The following is a 26760-nucleotide window of genomic DNA, read 5'->3' on the forward strand; positions in this document are numbered from 1 at the left end:
AACAGGAGCATTGTTCCAAACATGTGAATATAAAGCCGTGAGCTGTTGTTCCGTCCTTTAGAAGAGAGCTTCTGGAAGAACAGCCAGCTTGGAAGTTTTGTACAATCATGTAACAGTGGAATGTTATTACTAGTTAAGGTCATCCCCTCCTCCCCCTCTGTGTATGCTGGCGGGGCGGTGGCTTAATCAAGGGCTAAATTCTTCCCCTCTCTTGGACGGGAGAGAAGTGTCTGAGAAAAGCTGTTGTTGCCAGTTATAATTAACTTTTGAAGGACAAAGTAAATGTTGTTTATAAGTTAAAGAATAAACATATTATGAACACTTTCTGGTTACACGAAATCTTCGCCTTTGAGCCCTCTCTGGCAAGAGTACATATAGTTTTGTGCAAACTACTTGCTACCATGTCCAGCTCATAATGCTTGATCTCAATAAATGATAGCTGCTGCTGCTCAAAAAAAAAAAAAAAGGAAAGAAAACAGATCAGCTCTCAGGTCACGGTGGCTTCTGTGTTGGTAGATCCAGTAGTGTAAGGATGTCATCCGGGGCCCAGGTATATACTGTTCTCTGCTTTACTGGCTGCAGCATGTATCTCTTCCAAAGCCTGTAGACCCATATGGTTCAAGGATGGCAGCCAGTACTCAAGGCTACCAAAAACTAGAAATATGGCTGCTTCTGGGTTTCTACAAAAGAGGCCCCTCCTTTCTCAAGAGTCTTGGGCAAACTTCTCCTTGACCTCACTGGCTCAAACTGGAAAATCACCTTGGCAAGGTAGATGGGATTACTCTTGAACTAGGAAAACCTGGCTGGGTGGCACTAAATTAAGACCCAACAGCTGAGAGCAAAATATGGGGCCATTTCTGTAAGTGTGGAGTAACTGTACCTCAGTGCCAAAGTTAGAGTTACCACCTTTGCAACCTCCCTGAAGTCTCTTGACCCCTGGCTGGGGCAACTCAATACAAGGGGTTGCCTCAAGGCGTCGGTGGCCAACAGGTCTAGAAGAGTTGGAGGACTGAAACTGAGGAAGTTCTAGACTCCAGGGCCATCAGAGGGCAGGTAACACAAGTGCAGCTTCCAGCCAATCCTTGTGGGTGACTGTATGAGACCAGGCATCATTTCTCTGATCCTTAATACAGGACTAAGATCAACTCAGGGGCCTACACAAACCCGGGGCCATGGGGCCATGCTCGCTGCAAATAAGCCTTGTGAGAGGTGGTGCCTTACATTCCCACCCAAGCCTCTGGCCAGTCTTTACAATAAGGCACCAGAAAACTCCAAGTGCCCCTCCTGGCCACCCAGAAGCCTTTCCTGGTAAGTCAGGATAGGCTCAGAAGGCTCCAGCTCTTCTACACGGCTAAAGGAGACATCCCAGATGCAGCAAAGCTGCCATCTCTAGGGGAAGGCTGCCCCACCGGCAGGGGTACACTAAAGGCAGGGAAATGGGTACAGTCTATTCCATGAAAGCAAGTAAGGGATGCAGTCCACAGAGAAGTTAAAAATAACAAAACTTGACTACATCTACTTTTTATCCTTGCCACTTGCTATTGGCAATTCTAAACAATATTAGTGATAAAATATGCCACCCCATCGGAGACTGGAGACCACTTCTACCAGTGAGCTACTAGGGTTTTCCAACTTATCTGCTAATACCTTTGCACGTAACAAAGTATTCCACACACATTCAAGGAAGACCATCTTTCCTCCCTCTCTGATCCCTTCTGCCAATTCAGCTACATTGCTATGTTTATCTATAAACTTCTCTTCCCTGTGACCCCACAAGGCCTGACCAGATATCCAGAATGCTGGGGGGAGGGGGGGGCGGGGGGAGGGGGGGGAATGAGCATCGATCTGGGGTAAGATGCACTGGTTTCCAGCCCCAATTCTATTGCTTGCTAGCTGTGTGGCCCCGAGCAAGTAACCATCTCTTTGAGCTTACTTCCTCATAAATAAAATGGGAATTATCACAGCATCTATTTCCTAGAATTATTATTTTTAAAGATTTTATTTATTCATTTAAGAGAGAAGGAGGGAGGGAGAGGGAGCAACAATCTGAAGCAGACTCTGCACCCAGTGCAGAGCCCAACATGGAGCCTGATCCATGACCACAAAATCATGACCTGAGCCAAAACCAAGAGCCAGGCACCCCTATTTCCTAGAATTATTTTGCGGATTAAGCAAGAATGCTACTAAAACATGAAGGATACTGTCTGGCACACAAATAGGATTCACATTTTTACTTACTCCTAGGTTATGAGAATTGAAAGCACACACTCTACCGATCTTTTCACCCCTAATTCCAGTTCGTGTCTAATTTGGGAAATGAGCTCATCTTACATTAAGTGTGAATTTTTTTCTTCACAGAAATTATTTTCATGCCTACAGTAACTAGAGTTGTTTTCTCACAGGTTATATAACTTTTTCTGTAAGAGACTTCAGTTTAAGAAAAGCAAATCCTTCACCTCCAAGGTTTAGGGCCCAAGCAGAATGCAAAGATGCTGCTCAAGAGAGGATGTGCTAACCAATTAATTCCAGTTCATGCCTAAAGTATCCCAACACTAAAATTTAATTGGAAATATAGTCTATTGACATTTAACAAAATTACTGATATGGTTGGGCACAAGTCTACCATCTTTCTGTTAGTTTTCTGTGTCTCTTCAATCCTTTACTCTCCCTTTCCTGTCTTTTTTGGGTTAGACTAATTCTTAGTAATCCATTTTCATTTTTCAAGTGGTAGAGAACCTTAACTAATTACAGTCTCTCTTGAGTTAGTATTACAGCACTTTAGAAATAATGTAAAAACTTACAACAGTGTAATTCCATCTTAGTCTTTTTTTTTTTTTTTTAAGATTTTATTTATTTGACAGAGAGAGAGACGAGGAGAGAGGGAACACAAGCAGGGGGAGTGGGAGAGGGAGAAGCAGGCCTCCCGCTGAGCAGGGAGCCCGATGCGGGGCTCGATCCCAGGACCCTGGGATCATGACCTGAGCCGAAGGCAGACGCTCAACGACTGAGCCACCCAGGCGCCCTCCATCTTAGTCTTTAATCCCAATTGTTGTCATTTATTTTACTTCTCCATATGTTAACTCTTGATATCTGTATCACTCAGAAAGCATTTAGCATAGGCAAAATTGTCAAGCAACTTTTTATGCTCATGTTCTCATGTAAGCCCTTGGACAGGAACATGGTTTATATACATATACACACATTCATACACACTTTTTAAGTTCAGCACCTACCTCATAAGCCTGTAATGTTTTGCTGATGAAGGTTTATAGATGTCAAAGTAGAATAAAGCAATAGGGAGTCAATCATAACACCTTACTCCTCTTTCTCGTGCACTGTGGCATAGTTGATGTTACCCTTCTCCCCACCTTTCTTTTTAAATCTTTAGAAGTCGTCTTACAGAAACTACCCCTTAAAAAAAAAAGATCCTAGGGGTGCCTGGGTGGCTCAGTCGTTAAGCGTCTGCCTTCGGCTCAGGTCATGATCCCAGGGTCCTGGGTGCGAGCCCCGCATCGGGCTCCCTGCTCAGCGGGGAGTCTGCTTCTCCCTCTTCTCCCTCTCCCCCTGCTTGTGTTCCCTCTCTCGCTGTGTCTCTGTCAAATAAATAAATAAAAATCTTAAAAAAAAAAAAAAAAAGATCCTAAAGTTTTATGAAAAGGTGTACTTCCCTTCAGCTCATGGAACTTACTGTAACTTATCACCATCAGTTTTATGCCCTGTAAATTAAAAGGTTCAGCATCTGGCAAATTTCCTTCTAGATATACAGAGAATTCAGGTATTTTCTGGTTCTCCTCTGCCTTCAACCCCTATTCTTGTTGTCATTGGTTCTCCTTACAGATTAACAATCATTATAAAGACACAGGTATTAAAAACTGCTTATCCCGTAGATGTGAATCTGCCTACATATATAAAAAATATATTATAAAATTAACAAGGAACAGTTACTTACATTAGGGAGGGAGGCAACAGGATGGGTAAGAAAGGAGCTACACTTCTTTGAATATACCATGTTTTTACGAGTGTGACTTTAGAGCCATGTAAAATGCTTTTTGTAACATAAATTAAAAAATGTAACCCTTGGGCGCCTGGGTGGCTCAGTTGGTTAAGCGACTGCCTTTGGCTCAGGTCATGATCCTGGAGTCCCTGGATCGAGTCCCGCATCGGGCTCCCTGCTCGGCAGGGAGTCTGCTTCTCCCTCTGACCCTCCCGACCCTCCCCCCTCTCATGCTCTCTCTCTGTCTCTCTCTCTCAAATAAATAAATAAAATCTTTAAAAAAAAAAAATGTAACCCTTAAAAATCAAAGATAAAATTAAACACGTGAACCTCAAAGGTAATCTACAAGGTAGCATAACTACTAAAGAACTATTCCAAGGGGGGAGGGAGGTTTATGTTATAAACGCAAACAATGAATCATGGAACACTACACATCAAAAACTAATGATGTAATGTATGGTGATTAACATAATAAAAAAAGAAAAAAAAAGAACTATTCCAAGTGACTTGAAAGTTCTGGGATTTAAATATATATCCTTACTAGGATAGAGCCTACAGACAAAAACAAAAGCAAAGCTAAAGAAGTATTTTTTTTTAAGACTTTATTTATTAATTTGACAGAGACACAGCAAGAGAGGGAACACAAGCAGGGGGAGTGGGAGAGGGAGAAGCAGGCTCCCCGCTGAGCAGGGAGCCCGATGTGGGGCTTGATCCCAGGACGCTGGGATCATGACCTGAGCCAAAGGCAGATGCTTAACGACTGAGCCACCCAGGCGCCCCGCTAAAAAAGTATTTTAAACTGTTTTTTAATAATCACATTGTTGGTTGTGGTCTTAGTATTGTTTTTTTTGATATACGTAAAGTGAGATACAGGTAAGCAATTTTGATAGTTGAATCCCATCAAGCTGATGTCCTTGAGAGATTTAAGAGAGAAAAGATAAAAACCTGAAAGTCCCAAATTTGAACCAGAAGTGTCAGTATGATAATAATGCACTTTATCATAAAAACAAAACATACATTTCAGTGCTGTCCACTGAAAAGCAACAACTGAAACAGAAGCAATGACCATCTAAGGAACCACTGTTCCTTACAGAAATGGCTGACTTCAGGTCTAAGGCAGAAAGTGTACAAGATGAGCCTGCAAAATCTCTGTATGTGGAGAGCAAAGAACCCATGAAAATCAGTAGTGTTATGTCAAAAAGAATGAGCAGTCATATGAAAAAGGCCAAAAATATGACCATTTGAGCATCAATAAGGCTACTGCTGTAAAGGTTTGCAACATCCAATGTTAAAATTCATGAGTACAAGTTAATACCTAAATAAAAAGAATTTACCATACTCCGTGGGTGCCAAAACAACTCATTTTGAAAAAATAGTAAGTAAAGGAAAAGCATCAAATACTTAAGCCTTTCTTAAACAAAGGATACCACTGAATAACCAAAGAGCAGATGAAAGAAATTTCTCTTTTCAGGAAGTGTTCCAGCTTATACAAGGAGAAATATACAAATTAAAATACCATTTTACAACCCCCAATGAATAAATATACATCTAACCTTTAAGCATCAACTTCTACTAAAATCCCAAAGAAAACTATCAGATATTTTGTGCCTGCTGTTCAAGAAAACCACATCACCATCTAAAGTATTTTTTTTTTTAAAGATTTTATTTATTTATTTGACAGAGAGAGACAAAGCGAGAGAAGGAACACAAATGGGGAGTGGGAGAGGAAGAAGAAGGCTTCCCGCTGAGCAGCGAGCCCGATGCGGGGCTCAATCCCAGGACCCTGGGATCATGACCTGAGCCGAAGGCAGACGTTTAACGACTGAGCCACCCAGGTACCCCTAAAGCAGTCTTAACAAAAAGAAAAAGAACCAAATTCTGATCACATTTCCATATTCAACTACAAATTCAAAAGATATCAGAGGACAGAGGAATATGCTAAAATTATACTATGGGGTTGCAATCAACAAATCCAAACTGTGAGGAATGCTTTCAGCAGTGCTTCTCAAACTATGTGATCAATCAGCTTAGTTTTCCTTTCCTTTTTCCCCCCTAATTTCCAATCCATCACAGATTATTATTTTGTAAACTACAAATAAATACAGAAACTTAAAACCCCATTTTTAAATTAGCATAACCAACAAATAGATAAAAAGTCACTGTCAAACTGCAATAAGGTTTCTAGACACTCAATTTCTGTACTTAAGTCAACATGAAGTTGCATACTTTGTGGATCAGCATTAGATTCCAAGACCACATTTTGAGCAGCATGGATTTGTAGAACCAAATATCTCATTTCTTTATCTGAATTCCGAGAACATCCTTACATTAAAAATAATTTAAAAAACCTATCAAGCTAGTCAGCAATATGACTTTATTCAGATCTCCTCAGTAAAACAAAATAAAAATCATTTATGAAACATGAGAAAATTTGAACTGGATTTAAATAAGAAATATTTTTAATGATGTTATTACATTAAAAAATTCCTTATCGGGGCGCCTGGGTGGCTCAGTTGTTAAGCGTCTGCCTTCATCTTGGGTCATGATCCCAGGGTCCTGGGATCAAGCCCCGCATCGGGCTCCCTGCTCAGCAGGAAGCCTGCTTCTCCCTCTCTCACTCCCCCTGCTTGTGTTCTTGCTCTTGCTGTCTCTCCCCTGTCAAATAAATAAAATCTTGTTATTAAAAAAAAAAAAAAAAGAATCCTTATCTTTTAGAAACACATTATGAAATGTGTATGGGTAAAATGACATGCTGTGATTTCCTTTAAAATACAAGAGAAGTAAGGGTGGACATACATATATTTGGCTTTGAGTTGGTAACTGTTGAGACTACGTAATTAGCATATATGGGTAAGTTATCCTATTCTCTTCAATATGCTTGATATTTTCCACAACCGAATATTAAAATAAAAATTTAAGGTTTTTAAAACCTGGCTTTTTTTTTTTTTTTTTTTTAAGAATTCAAAAGGAGTTTTGGAGAGGCAGCCAATTTTCATAGCATTCTGTGCCAGAAAGGGTAGTAAAACCTAAAAACTTTTATTAGAGGTGATGTTGAATGCAATCTTTTATTGCTTTGGTGTCTAGATGATGAAATAATAGAAACTTTAAAAACTGTTACACCCTTAACCAACCAGTTATGTGTAGCATGAATAAAGGAGGGAGACATTTCAAGGTTTTCTGAAAAAAGTGTACAACAATTCTAAAATTATATGCAAAGAGTCTGTTTATTTTTAGAAAAACACAAAAATATTTTGTATTTGGAGCCTTAGGATAAAAATTCCCAGTCTTCCATACAAGAACATTATTTAATATGTATAGCTAACCATCAACACCTGTCACTAAAACAAAAATCACCCTTACCACTTTTAGGCTTTAGCAGTTCCTTTTATTCTAATATAGAATCCCAATTTTCACATAACTAATTTGGAAGAAATAAGAGTTTCCATTTTTTTTTAATTTTTTAAAAATTTATTTGAGAGAGCGAGAGCATGAGCTGGGGGAAGGGGCAGAGGGAGAGGGAGAAGCAGACTCCCCACTGAGTAGGGAGCCCTACGCAGGGCTGGATCCCCGGACCCCGAGATCATGACCTGAGCTAAAGGCAGACGCTTAACCAACTGAGCCACCCAGGTGCCCCTCACATTTAAATTTTTAAGATTAGATTCCAAGGTTGGTCCAGACAAGATTAAAGCTCATATGGTCTCTAGTTTTAAAAGCTTCCCCCTAAGGAAAAGATTCCTTAAAAAGTTAAGATTCTTACTTAGTCTGACTATGCTGCTTTACCTTGCTGGCACCTTATTCTCCAAACTTTTAATAGCTTTTCTCTCTCATTACCACACTCACCTATCAGGGATTTTTTATTTTTATTTTTAAGATTTATTTATTTGAAAGAGCACGCACAAGAGAGCAGGGGAAGGGGGTGAGGGCGGGCAGAGAGAGAGGGAGAGAGTCTTAAGGGTGCAACCTGAGCCAAAACCAAGAGCCGGATGCATAACCAACTGTGCCACCCAGGAGCCCCTCACCTATGTTTTAATTACAATAGACTCTTGGCATTCATAAGCCATCCCCCTCCCCACCCACCCCACTCCGTAGTCTATGGCATGTAGCAGTTTGTCATTTTGCTCAGGCTGTAGCTAAGCCCAAACTGAGTGTGCAATGAGTTTGGTGGCCAACAACAAGGAAGTTGCTGCTTTTTGTTCTTCACTCCACTCCTGCTCACTGTAAGGTAATGTGCTGTGATAGGAGTAAGAAATCTAAGAAAGTAGTAGTTTTTCATTTCCTTCCATTCACTCTCTGCTATTAACTGGTATACTCTCATCTTGGAAAGGCTGACAAATCTGGTATTAAAGCAATTCAAAGTCAGCAGGCCTACATCTGAAGCACGTCTTATCTAAAAATTTACAGTACAGGGCTGTGTCCTGCACCCAACAAGCCACTGAATTATTTTTTTACACCTTTACAACTTCTTACAAACATATTAAGTAATAATTTAAATGGTTTAAAAGCAACTGTAGGGGTCCACAGGAAGTAAAGGCTGCTTTGTCTTTGTAGTTTTTCAAGCTAATACTAAATGACTTGCTAGAAGCTACCTCAAATGGGTCCTGGCAGAAACAAATGTTACCGTGAGCAGGAAAAAAGATCTTAAGACATCAAGACACTGAAGACATCAAGCAGTTTTACTCAAACCACCCTGGGTCAATTATACATCATCTAATTTTATATCCAGAAATATTAGGAGATTTAAGAAATCTTTGACCTGTATATGAAGGGTTGGAGCAAAGTGAAACCCTGCTCTGCTATGACTTCCTGTAATACATGAAGAATCCCTAAACATCCCAAGTCACAGGAGTCTCCTGTCTGAAATCAGAGGCAAGCAAATCTTTAATAAATCAGCCACAAACACAAGAAAGTATTTTAAATATACAGTAGGAACATTTATTTTAACACTTCTAAAAGATATTTCTCCATGCCTGATGATTTGATATAAAAATCAAACCCATCATACTTTTCCCACCAGTCTTTCCACATCAAGGGCAATCAGAAATTTGTACAACATGAATATTTGCTTCTGAAACAAAAATTACAAATTAAGTGATAACAAAAATACACAAATCAAATGGACCCTAAACGAATTTCTAATGAAGTCTTTTCCCCTTTCCCCCCATCACCTAAAACTTCTTTCTTCAGCCTCATTCTGCTCCTTTTCCTTTCTTTGCTTGGCCATGAACTTCTGTTAAAAGCAATGTGCAATATAAAATATTTATTAGGTGTTGCTCTGCTGTGTATGAAAACATATCTAATATAGTTCACTGAATTTACAATTTAAAAGAGCCTGATCCTACAAAATAAAGATTAGAAACACAGTGCCTTACATTCTTTCTTTCCATTCACCAGTCATCTGATATTTATGCTATACCAGGCATTATGCTTGGTGCTTGGGGATTCAGTGGTCAACAAGATAGGTAAGGCCCTTTACCTCATGGAGCTTACACTCTAGCGGGGTAAGAGAAACAATAAAAGAATAAATAAATAAGACAAATTTTGGTGCTGGTAAGCACTATAAAAGAAAGAAATACAATAAGGTAAGTGACTGAGGTTGACCCTTCTTGGGGGTGGGAGGGAGTTTTGTACTTTTAGCTAGGTCTTTCTTAAGCAAAAGCCTTTCTGGGAAGCTGATATTTGAGTCCAGACTTAGCTAAAAGTGGGGAAGAGGCAGCTATCCAAGTGGGACTGGGAGAGGGCAAAGGAACAGAGATATTAAGGTGCAAAAGCAGCAAAGGGGCCTTTTATATGTATGAAAAAAAAGAAACTGAGAGCACCAGAAAAACTGAAACATAGTGAGCAATAACAGACAGTGAGGCCAGAGAAACAGAAAGGAATCAGATCATGTAGGGCTTTATAGACCTACAAGAAGAAGTTTGGGTATTATTCCAAGTGTAATACAAAGCCAGTGGAAAATATGATGGAAAAATGACACAAAGTTAAGAGCACAGATAGTATAGTATAATGGTTAAGGGTTTGAGGCTAGAATAAAACAGAGCTGGGTTAAAATCCTAGGTCTACCACTAACCAGCTATGTGATCTTGGGATTAGATACTTGGGTTTAGATACTCTTTAGAAGCCTGTTTTCCTCACCTTTAAAACTGGAATGATTTAAAAATAAATAAATAAATAATAAAAAAATAAAACTGGAATGATAGCATCTACCTCATAATGTTGATGGCGGGAGGGGGTTAAATAAGCTTCCAGCAAATAACAACTCAATAAATGTTAGTTGAGTGTTGGTGCCACAAATTCAATTTAGAGGATATATAAAACAACTCTCAAACGTTCGGAAGGAATCAGAACCACTGCTTCAACTATAGCTAATGATGATTCTCTAAAGTAGCACCTCCTAAAGATGAGTACAACTTAAAAGGGGGGGGTGAGGGGTTGTCATTAAATCAGTTTAGGAAATGGGTTAAGTAAAGTTAAGCAGATTCTCTCTGACTAGGTAATTCACAAATTTTAATATGCTGTATGTCCGACGCTGCAAGAGGCCTCAGAATACATGGTTTCCCACACTTTAATGGAGAGTTATATGGGACTAGTGGTCTGTACAATCTACCCTGGGGGATGCTGCGAGAGGAAAAGGAATAAAGACTAGAAGTTCCTGGCAAGGTACAGTGAAGACTGTACTTCTGAATTGTAGAGGAATAAACTGGCACCAATCTTCAAAAGTTCTCCCAAAGGGAAAGAATATACATTCTGGGCAAACACTTAAGTAGTTTAATTATACCACCTGAAGAATTTTATGAGGTGTTAAGAAAAAAAATTTACCTCTGTATTTTGCTTATGACGTGTACTCTTGCAGTGATTTGTCATTGCTTTTTCACCTGAGTAGAAGAGGGAACAAATTGGACAGAAGAATCCAGCCTTCGGTACAAGAAAGTCTAAATCTACAGGACAGGAAGAAAGAGGGGGAAGAGAAAGGAGGAAAATTAATATCTATAGCTGTGTTAATCAATTTAGCTAAACATGACAAACATGCTAATCATAGTATATACTTATATACAAACATGCTATATACTGCTATGTATCTAGGGATCAAGAGCAATTAAGCCTTTAATCACAGAACCGAGGGCTTTATTTTTTAACAAATTCTGTAATATTCCAGAGCCTCCAGGATACCACGAAATTTCTTCAGAATAGCAATTTGTTTGAAAAAGAATCTAATGGTGTTTTTGAAATGAATGCCTTTGGAATCCCATTAAAATAAAAGAAGAAAAAAAGAGGCAGAACGATGGGCAACTGTTTGCCTGAGGATGCTGAGTAAACAGATATGGTGCTCCTTTAGCTCATTTTAGCTGGCCACAGTTTGCTAGCTAAGCTTTTCAGCATGTTTACTGAAATTTCTGCCTGGGCAAGTATAACTTAGTTCTTACCACAGGAGCAAAGAAAGTACCAGGAATAAAAGAAAAGACTTATCCCAGACTTTTAAGAATGAAAAAAAAAAAAAAATCCTTGCCAGGTCATCGAAACACTTACTATGGTACCAAATTTTTATTTCATATGGATAAGGAAAAATGCCATGTTTACTTTACCTTCAGGGACATCAGGTACCACGGATTTCCCTAAAGAAGAGTCCTCAATCTTCTTACGTTTTCGTTCTGGTTCTGAATCCTTTAATCCAGATTCGTCATCAACTAAAATCATTAAATTTTTCAAGGAAAGAAATTATTCAAAATAGATGTACAGCCTGTAAAGCTAACATCAGATAATCCCTGCCTACAGAGTTTAATTTATGGCTCATCTCTCTAAGTAAACCTTCCTTGGCTAATCCCACTGGACCACTCTTCCAAGATTCTTGGATGTTAGGAATAAATGGACTAAAGCTAATAGCATATTTTATTTATATATTGTTCTCGAAAGAATTTCAAGAGTAATGGAAGAAGTTCAAGTTCTGTAATTACTGTCAAAAGTGTATTGTAAAGGGCTGGGTAGGAAAGAGTGTGGACTGAGGAGGAAAGGACGTGGGCAGAAAATAATTCTCATGCCCTTGCACTGAGGCCCTCCCAATCAAGAAAAACTGAGCCTAAACTGACAGAAATCCCTGTCCAACAGAATCACAAGTGACATCACAAATGTTCAAGTCCAGCAAAGTAAATCACATGTGAGAAACATTCAGTGTTGGCAGACTCTGCATAATATGATCTTGGGGAAGACAAGAACGGAAACTGGTTCCAAGCAATCCTGGTTACCCTCAGGAGCTGTAACACCTTACTATTACATGGTAACTGACAAGTCCCTTTCACATATATACCCTTCATTTAGCTTTTATCTCGTGTGAGAGAGGCAGGTCAAATCATCATTATCCTTATTTCTTCATAGATGGAGAAAGCAAAACCAAGACAACCAACCAAAATCAAAACTAAGAAACTGGTATGCCCAAGACTGCAAGGCTTTTAAGTAACAGAGGCTAGAACCAAAGTTTGTGACCTCAAGTTCAGTGCTCTCTTCATGCAACTGGGCCACTCTTCAACAAATCTGAAGGGATGGACAGGAACCATGAAATCATTATTTATTCCTCTCTTATTCCTTGTGTTTTACTGGTCCTAAAGAGTTGATTAAAAAAAGGCTATCTCCCTTTTCTTGACCTGATTAAAATAGCCTCTAGTCTCTTCCTACAAAAGTTTATTCCCTCATCAGAATAACTAATAAACCTTCTTAAACATATTTGCTCCTGCTACTCCAAAGGGATGTTTATGTTATAATAATAAATATATAATCATATAATAATTATTTAAATAGGGGGACCTAGGTGGCTCAGTCATTAAGCGTCTGCCTTCGGCTCAGGTCATGATCCCAGGGTCCTGGGATCGAGCCCCAGGTCAGGTTCCCTGCTCGGTGGGAAGCCTGCTTCTTCTCCCTCTCCCACTCCCCCTGCTTGTGTTCCCTCTCTTGCTGTGTCTCTCTGTCAAATGAATAAATAAAATCTTCAAAAAAAAAAAAAAGGTCTTTCTTTAAAAAATAAATAATTATTTAAATAGATTAGAACATTTATTTTACATTTAAAATTGCTTAGAAAATTACTTTTTCTTCAGCTAGGTCCTTCTGTCAAACATATTGTCCATTAACAGAAATAAACTGTTATATAAGCAGTAAATAAGTCACTTGTCTCTATTTTTTAGTTGAGATGAGGCAGTTCTAAGAAAGCTGGTAGTTGCAAACAGAAATCCTGGAGGTAAAATACCCTCATGAAATTAGGAGCTAATCAGATTTACTGAAGTAATTTAGATTACTAAACCACTACCTATTGCTTGGTATCAAGGAGAGGTTAGGGAGAAGAAGAGACAAAGAAGGGAAGTACCCACTTGGCCATGGGAGACAGCTTCAAGAAAGAACACATGATCAAGTAACACATAATGCAGAGACGTCAAGTAAGACTGAATTAGGAAGAAAAAAACCTTAATAAATCAAGTTTGATAACAATCCAATGGGGGTCTCTTTATCAACATAAATTTCAGGAAGGTGAGAAAAAAAAAAATTTCAGGAAGGTGGTTTAGAAAGGAAGCCAAAATACATTCAGTTCATTGAGATGAAGAAGTGAAAACAGGTGATTCCTTCCAGATACTTTGCCCTGAAAGGAAAAAGAAGAGTGGGAGCCAGAAGGATTCCAAGGTTAAGGGCATGGTTTTTTTAATGGGAAAGACCTGACCAAAATATTTTGTATGTGTGGTACCAAGGAAGATAAAACACAAGCTGGCAGAGAGTGGAGATGCTGTATTTGCCCTGGTAAATGGAAATAAAAGTAAGGTTATCCAGGGAGGAATGAGCTGGGTAAAGTAGTATATGATACAAAGGGGGGAAAGACTTACATTACACCTGGTTAGGAAATGGGAAAGAAAGAAGTGGGACAGCACTGAGGGCCCAGCTGAAATCAGATTCAATGAACGTGGAATGAATCGCAGTTGGTAGTTTTTCCTTAGCGAGGACAGGATAGAAAAGCAAGAGGGCAAGGAGGGTGCATCAAGGACAATGTACAAAGGATCTCTTGTAGTGCTATTTAAGTCATCCTAGCTTGATTTTTCGCTTTAACTCTCTGAATCAATTAACTTGAGATCTGGAACTGTGTGCTTTTTTTCCTACCCTTTTATTAATTTTGCTATGAATATAATGGACACAATGACAAATATTTGCTGAGGGACTAAAGTACTGTCCCTTACTAGACACTGGTCCATATTGGTTTCAACCTAAATTTTATCAATGTTAAGACATCTTGTTTCATTCATTGGCTGGCTGCATGGCAGCCTCCATAAAGCAAGGAATCTGGGTCCACAAATAAGAGCTGGTTAAGCAATGATTTCTACTTGATGCTGCAACATGGTCAGAATAATCTTTCCCGTATATCATTTCCACAAATTTGTCATGTTCTATTATCACATTCTATCACAAAAGGGATTGCCTTATTCTGTTATTCCATTCCATTATGTTCCATTATCTCTCAATTACAAAGACCAAAATCTTTATCCAGATAAGGCTGTTTCTCCCCCCCCCACCCCTACTATAACTTCACTGTTTTTCTACTTTTCTTCTTAGATGGTAGACCTTTGGAACTTCAACCACTACCCTGTGTTGTGTTACTCTCTACTCTGCTCCCCACTTCCATCAACCCTGCTTTACCTTCACTAATTTGGAAGGCCTCTTCACCTTTCATTGGGTCTGTCGCAACAGCTTTTTCCGATGGTGGTGTTTTCCCAATTCTAACTCTCTTGGTTGGCGTTTTAGCTTTAAAGAGAAAGTCTAATTTATTGCTATAGTAATAGCATTCCATTCTTAGTTCAGAAGTTATTTTGATTTCCCCTAAAGTGAGCTAAACCTATTACTCTAATACAATAAAAATATTACTTGAAAGTGAAATGGCACCTTCACAAATTTTTCTAAATCCTAAATCTGAGGAAAAACTGGGAGGCAGTCCGGTATAATATCGTTCTACTAATCAAAAGCTGTGTTTTCCAGTAACACAAATATACCATTTTCATTCTAATTTGGGCACTGTAGTTTGCTTTCCAGATTTGTCGTCTTTTTTTGAAGTATGATAACTTGGGACAAAGTCTGCTCTGTAATTAAAAGAAATCTGTAAACTTGTACACATTCCTTTGGAAAATATCACAGGCCATCACTATTTGTTGACTTCTTTTATCAATACAGGGACAATTATGAGTAATGCTGCAACATAAATTTTTATAATTTTAAATGTAATCCCCTCATAAAGCAGAAAATTACCGCTTCTAAGTATCTACCTGCTAAGTGTCTTTGAATCATGGTTTTCAGATCTTCTTCCATAACATTCTCACTTATTGAACCAACTTGGGAAAAGGCTTCAAGTTTCATCTTCCTTGTGTCCACAGCTCTCTTTTTTCTATCTCCTCTTTTATCTGTGGGACGGTCATTTTTGCTTTGTGCTAACTCAACTTTTAAATCACTGTCTCCATCTTCCTCCTCTCCAACTTCATCAACAGTAACAAAATTAAGCTCTTCTTTAAGGTTGTTAAAATCTGCCAGAGAATCTTCATCCTCTTCAGTTACTTCATCCAAAGTCACTAAATGCAGATCACTGCTGTCATCCTGTATTTCATCTACAGTAACTAAAGTAGAAGGGTCTTCAGGCATCTGGGAAGAAATGAACCCAATGGGATCCCTTCCAGTATTTCCCTCATCTCCTTTAGTATTTAAAGTGGCAAAACTTAAGTCAGCCGACTCATTTAAAGGTAGCTCCTCAACTTCTCCAATTTCATCCACAGTTACCAAGCGTTCTTGTTTGAGATCTTGCTCCTCAGCCACTGACAGTACAGTAACATCTTTAGGTTCACTGTGGGAAATGCAATCATCTTGATCAATTAACTCATCTAAAGTAAGAAGTGAATTTGAATTTTTTACCATTTCTTCCATATTTATTTCTTCTTCATCAATTACTTCATCCACAGTGACTAGAGCTTGTGCTAGGTGCACAGCTCCATCTTCCTCTTCCCCAATCTCATCCAATGTTACAAAAGATAATTCCCCCTCAACAACACGAGGGGCAGGAGTTTTCCCCTTCTTCTTCTTTAAGTTAAGTTCAGAGGAAGGGGCATTTTTGAGAGCTTCTTTTCTTTTTCCCTTTAGTGGGTTTTGCTTGGTTTGAAAAGGATTTACTTCTTCTATAACCTCATCCACAGTGACAAATTCATCCAAATTAAATGGAAATAATGGTTCCTGTTGAAGAGATTAAAAAAAAAAAAATCACAGAACCGTGAACAGAAACAATTACTGATAACTGGTTAGGCTCCAAATGGTCCCAGCAAATGTGCATGAAATATCATCTGTGAGAATTTCAGTGCAAATAAGTTTCCTATAGGCTATAAATTATTTTTTAAGGCTCCACAAATGAATTAGCTCTAATTCACAAAGTAAACACCTCCAAAGGTAAAATCCTAACAATATCAAACTAATGCCACCTTTACTTAATTTCAATTAAGATTACATTTCCTAAATGATGTACAAGTTCTGAAATACAAAGCACAAAAATACTACATTTAAAGCATTTATCAAACAATGTAAAGCATTTATCAAACTACAATGTAAAAAATTTATTGTTCCCTATTAAATGATATCTAATAAGTGTTCTAGGAGACTAAATGGACTATTAGAAGCACCTCAAATGTAGCTAGAAAGTCAACAGCTAAGACTACACCACTGACCAATTAAGATATACAACATTAACATAAAGTTTCTATTTAGAGAAATTTATATGGAAAAATCCTTACTAAGACTTAATGCCAAATATAACTGCACTTGGGGAAAAAAACCCCACAGTATCTGTAATCTGAAAAATGGTGCCAATACTAAAGAACATAAATTCCCAGCAGGACTCCTACAAATTTAGTATGCTATCAATAATCAATTACTAGCATATATAATGACATTAGAACATATACCCAGTGATTTTGGGGGGAAGAAACAAGTAAGCATTTATACTATCAACTTCTTAAGCGAACAGAAACATTATCCATACTTTTACTTCTTAAACTACTAACTATCTCTCCTCCGTGCCCTGATAAAATGACCAAAAAAATATTCTATGAATGGAAAAACCTAAAATATCAAACAACAACAACAAAAATAACACATTTATTTGGCAAGAGAACTTAGTACCAGGAAAATAAATCTTAGAGCCCATCCAGTTAGGTTAAATTGAGCCATCTCAAAGAGGACCACCTATTCGGAAGTTTCACAAAACGGCAAGGACTTTAGCCAAACACCAGTCTCCTTTAACACGTATGATTCTATTGTGTTTATAACCTATTGCTGTAAATAGGAGATTGGAGGGATTTTTCTACTCTAATTCCCTTCCTGCCCCTGCATAACTTTTTGCCCTGCACCATGAACACAAACAATTTAACCTAGCTCAAGGTCAAAAAACAAATTGGTGGTAGGGTCAAAAATAAAATATCTCATTCCTGTCCCTTGCTCTGTTATCAAATTATTATAGGAGAGACACTAGTTATAAGATAGATGAACTCTTCTGTGGAAGGATAGGATAGAAGGCTTATTAGTGTTAGTGAACTGTTTCTTACCTCTTTAGATTTGGAACTTCTACCTGTGGTGCTTTTAGGATTCTTCGTGTTTTGCCCAGCCAAAGCCTGAAATATTAAGTAAAAAATACAGAAAAATAGAATTTACAATTTTGTTATTAATGTTAGTTTTTAAAAAAGAATGCAAACACCAAACAATATCCAAACACATTCAATTATGCAAATAGTTAACAGGTATTCCACACTAAGTCAACAATCATTTTAACAACATAGGCATCATCTCTGTAAGTTGTAGGTAAATTCAGTTTTACTGATCTTTTCTTCCCTATACCCATCAATGTCTAAGTTGGGCAATCAGTAAGCTGATAAAGGAAGCTTCAATTTAAACGAGAAAACGGTTTCCCATTCAGAAGCAGAGTGGTAAATCACCTCAGGAGAGTCACTGCAGACTTTTTTTTTTTCCTTTAAACCACACTTGTATTTCTGACCACATTTTATCCAAATAATGCTTTTCAAACCTGTTAATAAATTACAAACATGAGCTTATTTTTCTAAACGTCTATTGGCTTAAGTCAGTGGAATCATTAAGAGAAATGGGAGCTTGGGGGTGGAGTGAGGAGATGGAAGTACAAAACAAGATTACATCTCCTACTCCAAAGTTACAACAGCAGAGCTACTCATTTCAAAGATACACTGAGCCATTCTTCCTACCCTCCTCACCTTGTTGTTGCTGTCATGCCGTTTCATGACCGAAGGTCTAGCCTCTGTTTCCTGAGACTGTTTTGTAATAAAATTGTAATCCAGTTCAGAATCCTTTCCTTGCAGGGCTGAGATCCTTCCACTGCCTCCTCTGGTAACACCGCTCTGAGTGGGTTTCAATTTATTGCTTTCAGCCAAGCCTGACCTGGCACTTGTAGGTTTAAGGAGACCCGATTCCTTGGCTGAAAGTTTCTTTTCAGCATTTATTTGATCTCTGAGTACAGATTTCAGAAAACTTTTCTGGTTTTCAGATTTTGAAGCTGTCACTTTTGCCTTTGGAGAAGAGACCATACCAGCTTTGATGCTTGATTTAGTGCTAGATGTATTTGATACAGCCAACATACTAGTTTTACCAGTTTCATCAGGCTTATTGGCCTGACCCATTCCTTTACTGGGGTATGCCTTGGTCACAGCATTTTCTGCAGGCTTTTCTTTCATTGCTGCCATGATCTTTTCCAACTTCTCTGCAACCATCCTAGCATCATTCTTTTCAGCCTTCTCTGTTCCTATTTGCAGATCCATTCTGGTTTCCTTACTATTAAATTCGTTTTCCTCCTTTTCATCCATGTTACTTTTCCCAGAAATTCCCTTTTTGCTCACTGCCTTCTCATCCCCAGTGGAAATTCCTGGTATCAGGGCCACAACACAAGTAGATGGTACTATTTCTGAAACAGTTTCATGTTTGTCCACTTCAGCTACAGCTTCTATCATAGACTGTGTAATCCCAGAAAAGAAATCTTCTGCTTCAGATGGAGATTCTTCTAGAATTCCTTTGATGTTCCTTTCTTCTATAAATGGAGTGTCAGATGTTGATAATTCTGTTTCAGGGTTAATAATTTCTGCCTCTTCCTTCTCAAAGTCACTGGTATACACCTGCTGATTTAAAACACACTCCTCTACATTTTCAGTGAATAATTCAATACTGATTGGAGTGGATGCTACAAGAGGAATTTCCACTTTGACCTCTTCTCCTTGAGTTTCAACTTCCAATGTTTCAATAGCAAAGTCAGAGTCACACAGTGCTTTTTCAGGTTCTTCCTCACAAGGTTCCTCCTGCTGTACAGAAGTTCCTGTTTCAACTTTGGGAACAGTTTCTTCTTCAACCTCACTAGGTTTAAGAGAGAGACTATCAGCTGCTGTTTGCACCTCACTTTCATCAACTGGACTGTTTTTCAAGTCAGGGCTAAAAGTATTTAAAAACAAACAAAAAAAGAACACAAACAAAACACAAACAAAAATCAAACTATGATGAGAATTCAACCATTATAAATAATCCTGCTGATGCCAATTGTTAAGACTTCCTGATGCATTAGTAATAAGCACTGGGAAATCCAGCCAATCGGCATTAAAATGGTTAAGATGTTTTGACATAAATAATGTAAGCAATATAAAATTTTAAGAGATCCTCCATTGCATTGAAGATTTTAGTTCAAAGGAAATAATGGCAAAAATCTGACCACTGATATAATTCTTATGACCAATTTTTCCTTCTGTGTTACATTTGCACTAGACATGAGGAGGCTGAACATGAATCTGAGACATTTCAAATTATTAAGATCTCCCCAACAGTGGTTACTGAAATAATATGTGTATATAGTTCTACAATGTAACTAAAAGTCCATGCATTGAAATTTAAAATTTTAAGTGAATCTTACCTAAAATGAGCAGAAACAGAAAATGGTAAGGAGAAAAGACTATACTCCTAACCATGTGAACTTTTTTTAAGATGTGAGACAATTTGTTTTTCCTAAGAACTGTATTTAATAACGACACCAAAAAAAAACCTTTCTTTGGAGGTATCTTTTAAATACTCTATTGGATTTAAAGTTAGAGGCAAAACCGATAGAATCACCTTAACATAAAGTAGGTGCCTCTGGCTACCTGAGTGAGAAGGTATATATTAAAAAGAAATTGTTCCAGTTACAGAGAATAACTTAGACTTCCAATACATAATTTAAAGTTTTAAGTAAAATTATTCAGAAGAAATGAAGAAAATACACGGCAAGTACATGCAATTGATCTTATTTCATTGTGGTCTTCCCAAATCCAAGGTAAACAAAAGTGTGTATGATTCTATAATTCAACTTCTTTCATTGAGACAGAGACAGAATAAACTGTTTTTATATTAATGTTCCATAGATCAGAGGTTATCTTGAAGAGTGACAAGGAAAATCTTAGCTTCCAAAACAATGTCCAGCATGCTGTCAATACAGATCAAATTTAACAAATATATTCACTTATTACATTAGAAGCACCCGGTTAGAGGAAGACACCAGAAAGTGATGCATTTCAACACCTCATAGTAAAGAATACTGGTTTTTTTCCTCCTAGTTTTCAAGGAAGGAAGGGATGAGACATCCCCTTGATATGCTTCCCCAAAGAGTGGCCATAATATCCTTTAGCTAATGCAAGGTGATGTGTATCTGTGTCCCGAGGTGTTAATATTTCAAAACTTTGGGAAAAGTTAAGTGCTACCGTATCAGGGTCTACACTTGATCTTAGCCAAAAGGCCGAGAAGCGATCCATATCAGGGTCTAATAATTTGAACCAGTAAACTGGTCTTCCCCGCGGAAGATGGTTAAGTTTAAACTTCCAAAGGAGATCTAAGGCATCAGAGAAACACCTCTTGATGAAAAGTTATAGAGGTAAAGAGTTTGAGGAATTTATTTAAGTTCAACAGTCGGTAACCATAAACCTTAATCAGTATGTATTCTACTCATTTGTGTAAGCTTCCTTGGTATACTGAAAGGGTTTAAAACTTTTATTTGAAATTATTCACATCGCTTATATTCAAAAATACCAATGGCTGATTTTAAGTGTTCCAAATTCTTAGAACTAGTCAGAATAAAATTTGTGGCCAGGCACAAATATGACAAAGATAAGAAGTTCTGACATTCAGTTATAGCAGTTATGTAAATAATACTCCTCAAATGTGAGCTTTTATTTTTAAATTATAAGACTTATTTCCAATAAGGAAGATTAAATTCAAATTCCTGCCTCATTACAGAACTGCACCATTAACCCTAAAGGCTTTATAAATTAGGGTTATACAAAAATACCAATCTACTCAGCTAGAAGGATAACTGGAGATTTTGATTCCTGGCTCTAGCAAGTCCTTCCCCTTTACCATATTTAAGTTTGTCAGTAGAAAAAGCTATTAAGACCTTTTATACGAAATGAATCACTATGCAGTTCCATACTTCAGAGTATTGACCTACTTGAAAAAATGGCTTAATACAATGTTTTTTTGTCTTTTAAAATTACAGTGCTGGGGCACCTGGGTGGCTCAGTCGGTTGAGTGTCTGCCTTCGGCTTGGGTCATGATCCCAGAGTCCAGGGATTGAGCCCCGCATGAGGCTCCCCGCTCAGCAGGGAGTCTGCTTCTCCCTCTGCCCTTCACCCTGCTTGTGCACTATCTTAAGTAAATAAATAAAATCTTTAAAATAAATAAATCAAATAAAATTACAGTGCTTTCTTCACAGAATTCATTTACCAAAAATTAATATCTATTTTTCTGGCAAATATGGGAAAAAGTCTCCGTGTTCCTCAGGTTAGCCTGGAAAGTCCATTTGAGATGTAAAATAAATGAAATTATTAACACCAGAGTCAAAAAAAAAAAAAAAAAGACTTTTAAAGATCAAAGGAAAACACAGTCATATTTTGGGAAATGCACAAAAAAGAAATAGGGAAGGCATTCAGAATATAGGTATCTAATTTCCACCCCTGGCCCACTTCCATTCCCCCATAATACCAGGGTTTCAAAACTCAAAAAAAGCTGGTGTGAGAACAAAGATTAATACCATACCCTACACTTTCTGAGAAACTTTAGACTGCAACTTAACAATACTGAAGATTAGCATTTATTTAAGAGGGCCACTGGGTACTTTCCAACATTGTTCTGGGTGAAAACTGCACCTTGCATCCTTATTTGGAACCTTAATCACATGATAAGTAAATACAGTTTACATGGAAGGGGATGAGAACAGGCAAAATGTAGATTATTATTAATATATCCATAGGAGATTTCCTTTAAGTAGGAAATATATTTAAAGACTTCACACTAATTATAAACAAAAGGATCACATTCATGATGAATCAGCACCTGCAAGTGCTTCAAAAACAAAAGCAACACAACAAGCACCAGTATTTTCCCAGGATCAGTTTACTCAATAAAGAAATGTGAAGTATTCAGGCCCCATCCCACGTATTTTTTTCTAACGTCATATAAGTCAGAAAAAACTGACTGCAAAATGGAAAGTATTAGTACTAGAATTTTTAAAATTAACTTTATAAGATTACCATAAAGAATCTCTGATTGGAAAGTCAAGATAATGAGAGGAAAAAAAAGACCAGAACACAGACAAGAGCTGTTCTTGCAGACCTAAAACTATGTCAAATGAAATCTATAAAATGAGATTCCTCTATAAAATGAATTTTTGAAAAAGCCTACTCACTTAGCCAGAGTTACCGTGGTCAAACCGTAGGTCCATCTATATGACATGTAGCATTACCAGTCTATTGCCCTTTGTGGGCTTTTAGAGCCAACAGTGCTGTTGGTATTACTTTTAGACATGTGAACATAATTGATATGATGGTGTACAACTTCATAAAAAGTCTGTGCTGGCATTTACAGCAAACCTAATTGCTTAAAGTTACCACCATATTTTAAAGCACTCTTAATCATCTTTATCATTTAAAAGCCTCATATAAGAATTACTAAGAAAAATCCATAAGACATCCTGCTTTTCAGGCATCTTAAAATTAGTGCATCAAATAAAACAAACTTTCCATATTGAAACACTTTCAAAATGCTCTTTCAAACTGATAAGCTCTTACTACATTGACTCTAACAAATAAGAGCAAATCACTTAGTATCAAAGAGGGGAAAGAATTCTAAATCAGTGATTCCAATGAAAAGCAGTAAAAAGAAGGTTATTAATTGGTGGGGTGAAGGTGGTGATAAAGGTGGTATTCATCAGGATGAAAAAGTTACTAAGAAGAGGGTGCACTATATGTGGTCAGAACAAGACTGTGAGTCACTGTGTTTACACCGAAGAACAAGTTTTCATCTTTCATCCAAGTTTTCATCCATTATTTTGCTTCCTTTCCCCCACTCCAGTTGTCTTCAAAAAGTATCAGAATACATACTGAATACCTTCTTTTTGGTTTTAAGTCAATGAAATTTTAAAAGACTATACAAAATGATTAAAATTTTATTACTGTGTTTAACAATTTTGGAATAGAAAAATCTAACAAGAATGTAATGCTGATAACGGAGTCGAGTTGTTCAAGAGTCCAGCAAAACATTTCATAAAGAAGTCATATTTATGTATTTAATTCAAACTGTGTTTACAAATTTAGTTTTTCTAAAAAATCAGTAAATAACTGAAAGAGACTAAAAAACAAAACAACGCTCAGTCAAAAAAAAAACACAAAAAACCACACACACACACACACACCCGTAACATTCATATATATACACAAAATGGACATGAGAGATACAAATATTTTGCTACAGGTGAACAATTATCGTAAAGTACAGGAACAAAATTCAGTCATTAAATACTACGCAAAAATGTCAGCAAACTTAAAGCAACATACCTTTCTTTTCCTAGTTCTGGGTCTTTGTCAGCTTGAGCCTGTAACACAATTCCACATTTCATTAGAGGCTATTCTACTGGATTTTAAATATTTAACCCATCAATGCAATGAGTTCAGTTCTTAAAATCTAAGCTAAAAAAAACAATATCACATCTTGTCCACATAACTATCAGGTGCTAGAATTATTTTCTTATTAGATAAAGAGCCCTAAGTTAGGTGATAGGGAATAACTGACACACAGCAATTAATGACAAGAAAGTCTCCTTAATATTGATATAAATAAGAAACTCTTTCGGATGCTTGGGTAGCACAGTTGGCTGAGCGTCCAACTCTTGGTTTTGGCTCAGGTCATGATCTCAACGTCCTGAGATCAAGCCCCGAGTCAGGTTCTGCACTCAGACGGGAGTCTGCTTGAGATTCTCGCAGCCCCTCTCCCTCTGGCCCTCCTCCCGTGCATGCATACTCACACTCTCTCTCTAATAAATAAATACAATCTTTTAAAAAAAAAATTTTTTTTTTAACGAAAAGCCTGGAAATGCTGCTTTTTTTGAAGAATAAAAACAATCAAACCAAAATATCAACATCTTCATTGTGCAATTTTTATTTATAAAAATCCCTTCTATTTATAAGGGAGATTAGGTGACTTAAAAAGCTTTCTACTCACAACACTTAGAAGCACTGAAGAAAATTTAACAATCCCTTTTTTTTTTTTTAAGTAGGCTCCTGCCCCGGGGGGAGCCCAATGTGGAGCTTGAACTCACAACCCTGAGATCAAGACCTGAGCTGAAATCACGAGTCGGATGCTTTAACTGAGTCACCCAAGCAACCCTAACAATAATCCTTTTAAACATATACCTGAACCACCAAAAAATCAATGTCCTACGGCCCAAAATGGAAGCAGAATTAAAAATTCGATGCCTAACATACCACGCACCAGTCCAGGTACTGGACACATCAGTGAACAAAACAGCAAAAACTGTCTGTTCTTTAGAGCTTATATATACTAGCTGTAGGCTTTTTCTCAGGGAATCGTGTGTGCTCTGAGTTGAGAATTATCTTTCTTTAGATATATTAAAACTGAAAATTATACTTTAAAAAAATTGAATAATGTGCTTAGAGAGGATTTCTGGTGTGGGTGATGGGAGTCCCAGAGTAAACGCCTTCTTTACTGGGGCATTTTGCTGGGTATTCAGTCTACACTCTAATGATACATAACCAAAATTAAAGATGACAGTTGATAAGCCCCATCCATAATATTTACAAGCAGTCTTCCCATTCATGGGAAATGCTTATGCGGGGAGGGGTCCTCATGACAGCAGAGGAAATCTATACCAGATACCAGTACAAGCTAACTTGCTTCTTTATTCATAAAGAGAAAAACAAATGCACAACAGAGAGCGAGATAAGGATACAAAATGGAATGAAGACATTTCAGACAATGAAATACTCCACAAAATCAGTATAGGTGCTACTTCCAGAAAGACAGAACATTAAAATTTAAAGTTAAGAAGTAATCAAAGAAATAGTAAGATGAAGATCTTCTTCAGGTGAAGGAACACACTAATCTTTATAAATTCACTGAGTGCTCTAAAGCAGGATATATGAGTAAGTCCGAAACCAAGATAAAACCTTGCTCACTGGGCTAGCCATACTGATCCTCCTTGGAGTTCCTGAATCATCAGATTTGTCCTTAAGGACTTAGCACTTGCCCTTCAGTTTAAAAACCTCCTCTCCTTATTATTGTAGAGCTTGCTCTCTTACTTTGCTCAGGTCTCAAATAACTATTCCTCAGAGGGACTATCCCTGCCACTCTAAAATATACATTCCCCCCATCCATTACTCTTTACCCTTTTATTTTGATTGGTCTCCATAACACTTCATAGAATTTTTTAACCACCTAACATTGTGTGTGTGTGTGTGTGTATACACGTATAATCTTTTTATAGTCCATCTTCTCCACTAAAATATGAGCTCCTTGAGGACTAGGACATCAACTCCTCTATTTATCAATGTAGTCCAATGTCTAAAACAGTGCTGGCATAGAAAAGGAATTAGACAGGTATTTGTTTAATGAACCAATCAATAAATGCTAAAAGTTTTCAAAGGAAAAAAATAAAATACATAATGATATGACTAGAATCAGCTTTCTCGGGGCACCTGGGTGGCTCAGTCGGTTAAGCATCTGCCTTCAGCTCAGGTCATGATGCCAGGGTCCTGGGATCAAGTCCTCCATCAGGCTCCCTGCTCAGTGGGGAGCCTGCTTCTCCCTCTGCCTCTGCCACTCCCCCTGCTTGTGCTCTCTCTCTTGCTCACTCTCTCTCAAATAAATAAAATCTTAAAAAACAATCAGCCTTCTCCTTAACAATACAGGTTAAGGGGCACCTGACTGGCTCAGTAGTTAGAGCATGCAACTCTTAATCTTGGGGTTGTGAGTTCGAGCCCCATGTTGGGTGTAGAGATTTATTAAAAATAAAATCTGTTTTTAAAACAAACAAAAGAACTACTACAGGTTAAGAAAAACAATGAAAGGAAAAACAATCTGAGCACAGAATTCTCCATCTAGACAAACTATCAATGAAATATGTAAGAGCAAAATAAAGTCAATTTCAAATATGCAGGGATTCAAAAAGTTTACTGTCCACACATACTTTCTGGGGGGGAAATTATTTGATGATGTAATCTAACAAACAGAAAAGCGAACCAAGAGAGGAGGAGATAGAGAATCTAAGAAATAACAGAAATAACTCAGAAGAGCAATAAAAAGAAAATAAAGGTGTGTAAGTTGCTTTATGGAAACAAATGGCCATAAATTTAGAACAGGGAGCTTTAACAATAGAGTAGATTCTATTCAACAAA

General features: G+C 37.6%; 1 protein-coding gene across 1 annotated transcript in view; it reads right to left on the minus strand.

The window, feature by feature from the left end:
* Window positions 1–8900: 8900 nt before the first annotated feature.
* ZNF638 (zinc finger protein 638) overlaps window positions 8901–26760 on the minus strand; it is a 75563-nt gene continuing 57703 nt past the window's right edge. Inside the window, exons 21-28 of the mRNA XM_021699057.1 lie at window positions 23905–23942; window positions 18265–19486; window positions 17587–17652; window positions 15274–16225; window positions 14654–14758; window positions 11575–11676; window positions 10811–10929; window positions 8901–9221 (exon numbers count right to left, since the gene is read on the minus strand). Coding sequence (XP_021554732.1) covers window positions 9156–9221; window positions 10811–10929; window positions 11575–11676; window positions 14654–14758; window positions 15274–16225; window positions 17587–17652; window positions 18265–19486; window positions 23905–23942 — 2670 coding nt within the window. The 3' untranslated portion in view covers window positions 8901–9155. The remainder of the gene's footprint in view (window positions 9222–10810; window positions 10930–11574; window positions 11677–14653; window positions 14759–15273; window positions 16226–17586; window positions 17653–18264; window positions 19487–23904; window positions 23943–26760) is intronic.

The sequence above is a fragment of the Neomonachus schauinslandi genome, chromosome 10, assembly GCF_002201575.2.
Source record: "Neomonachus schauinslandi chromosome 10, ASM220157v2, whole genome shotgun sequence".
NCBI classification, from domain to species: Eukaryota; Metazoa; Chordata; class Mammalia; order Carnivora; family Phocidae; genus Neomonachus; species Neomonachus schauinslandi.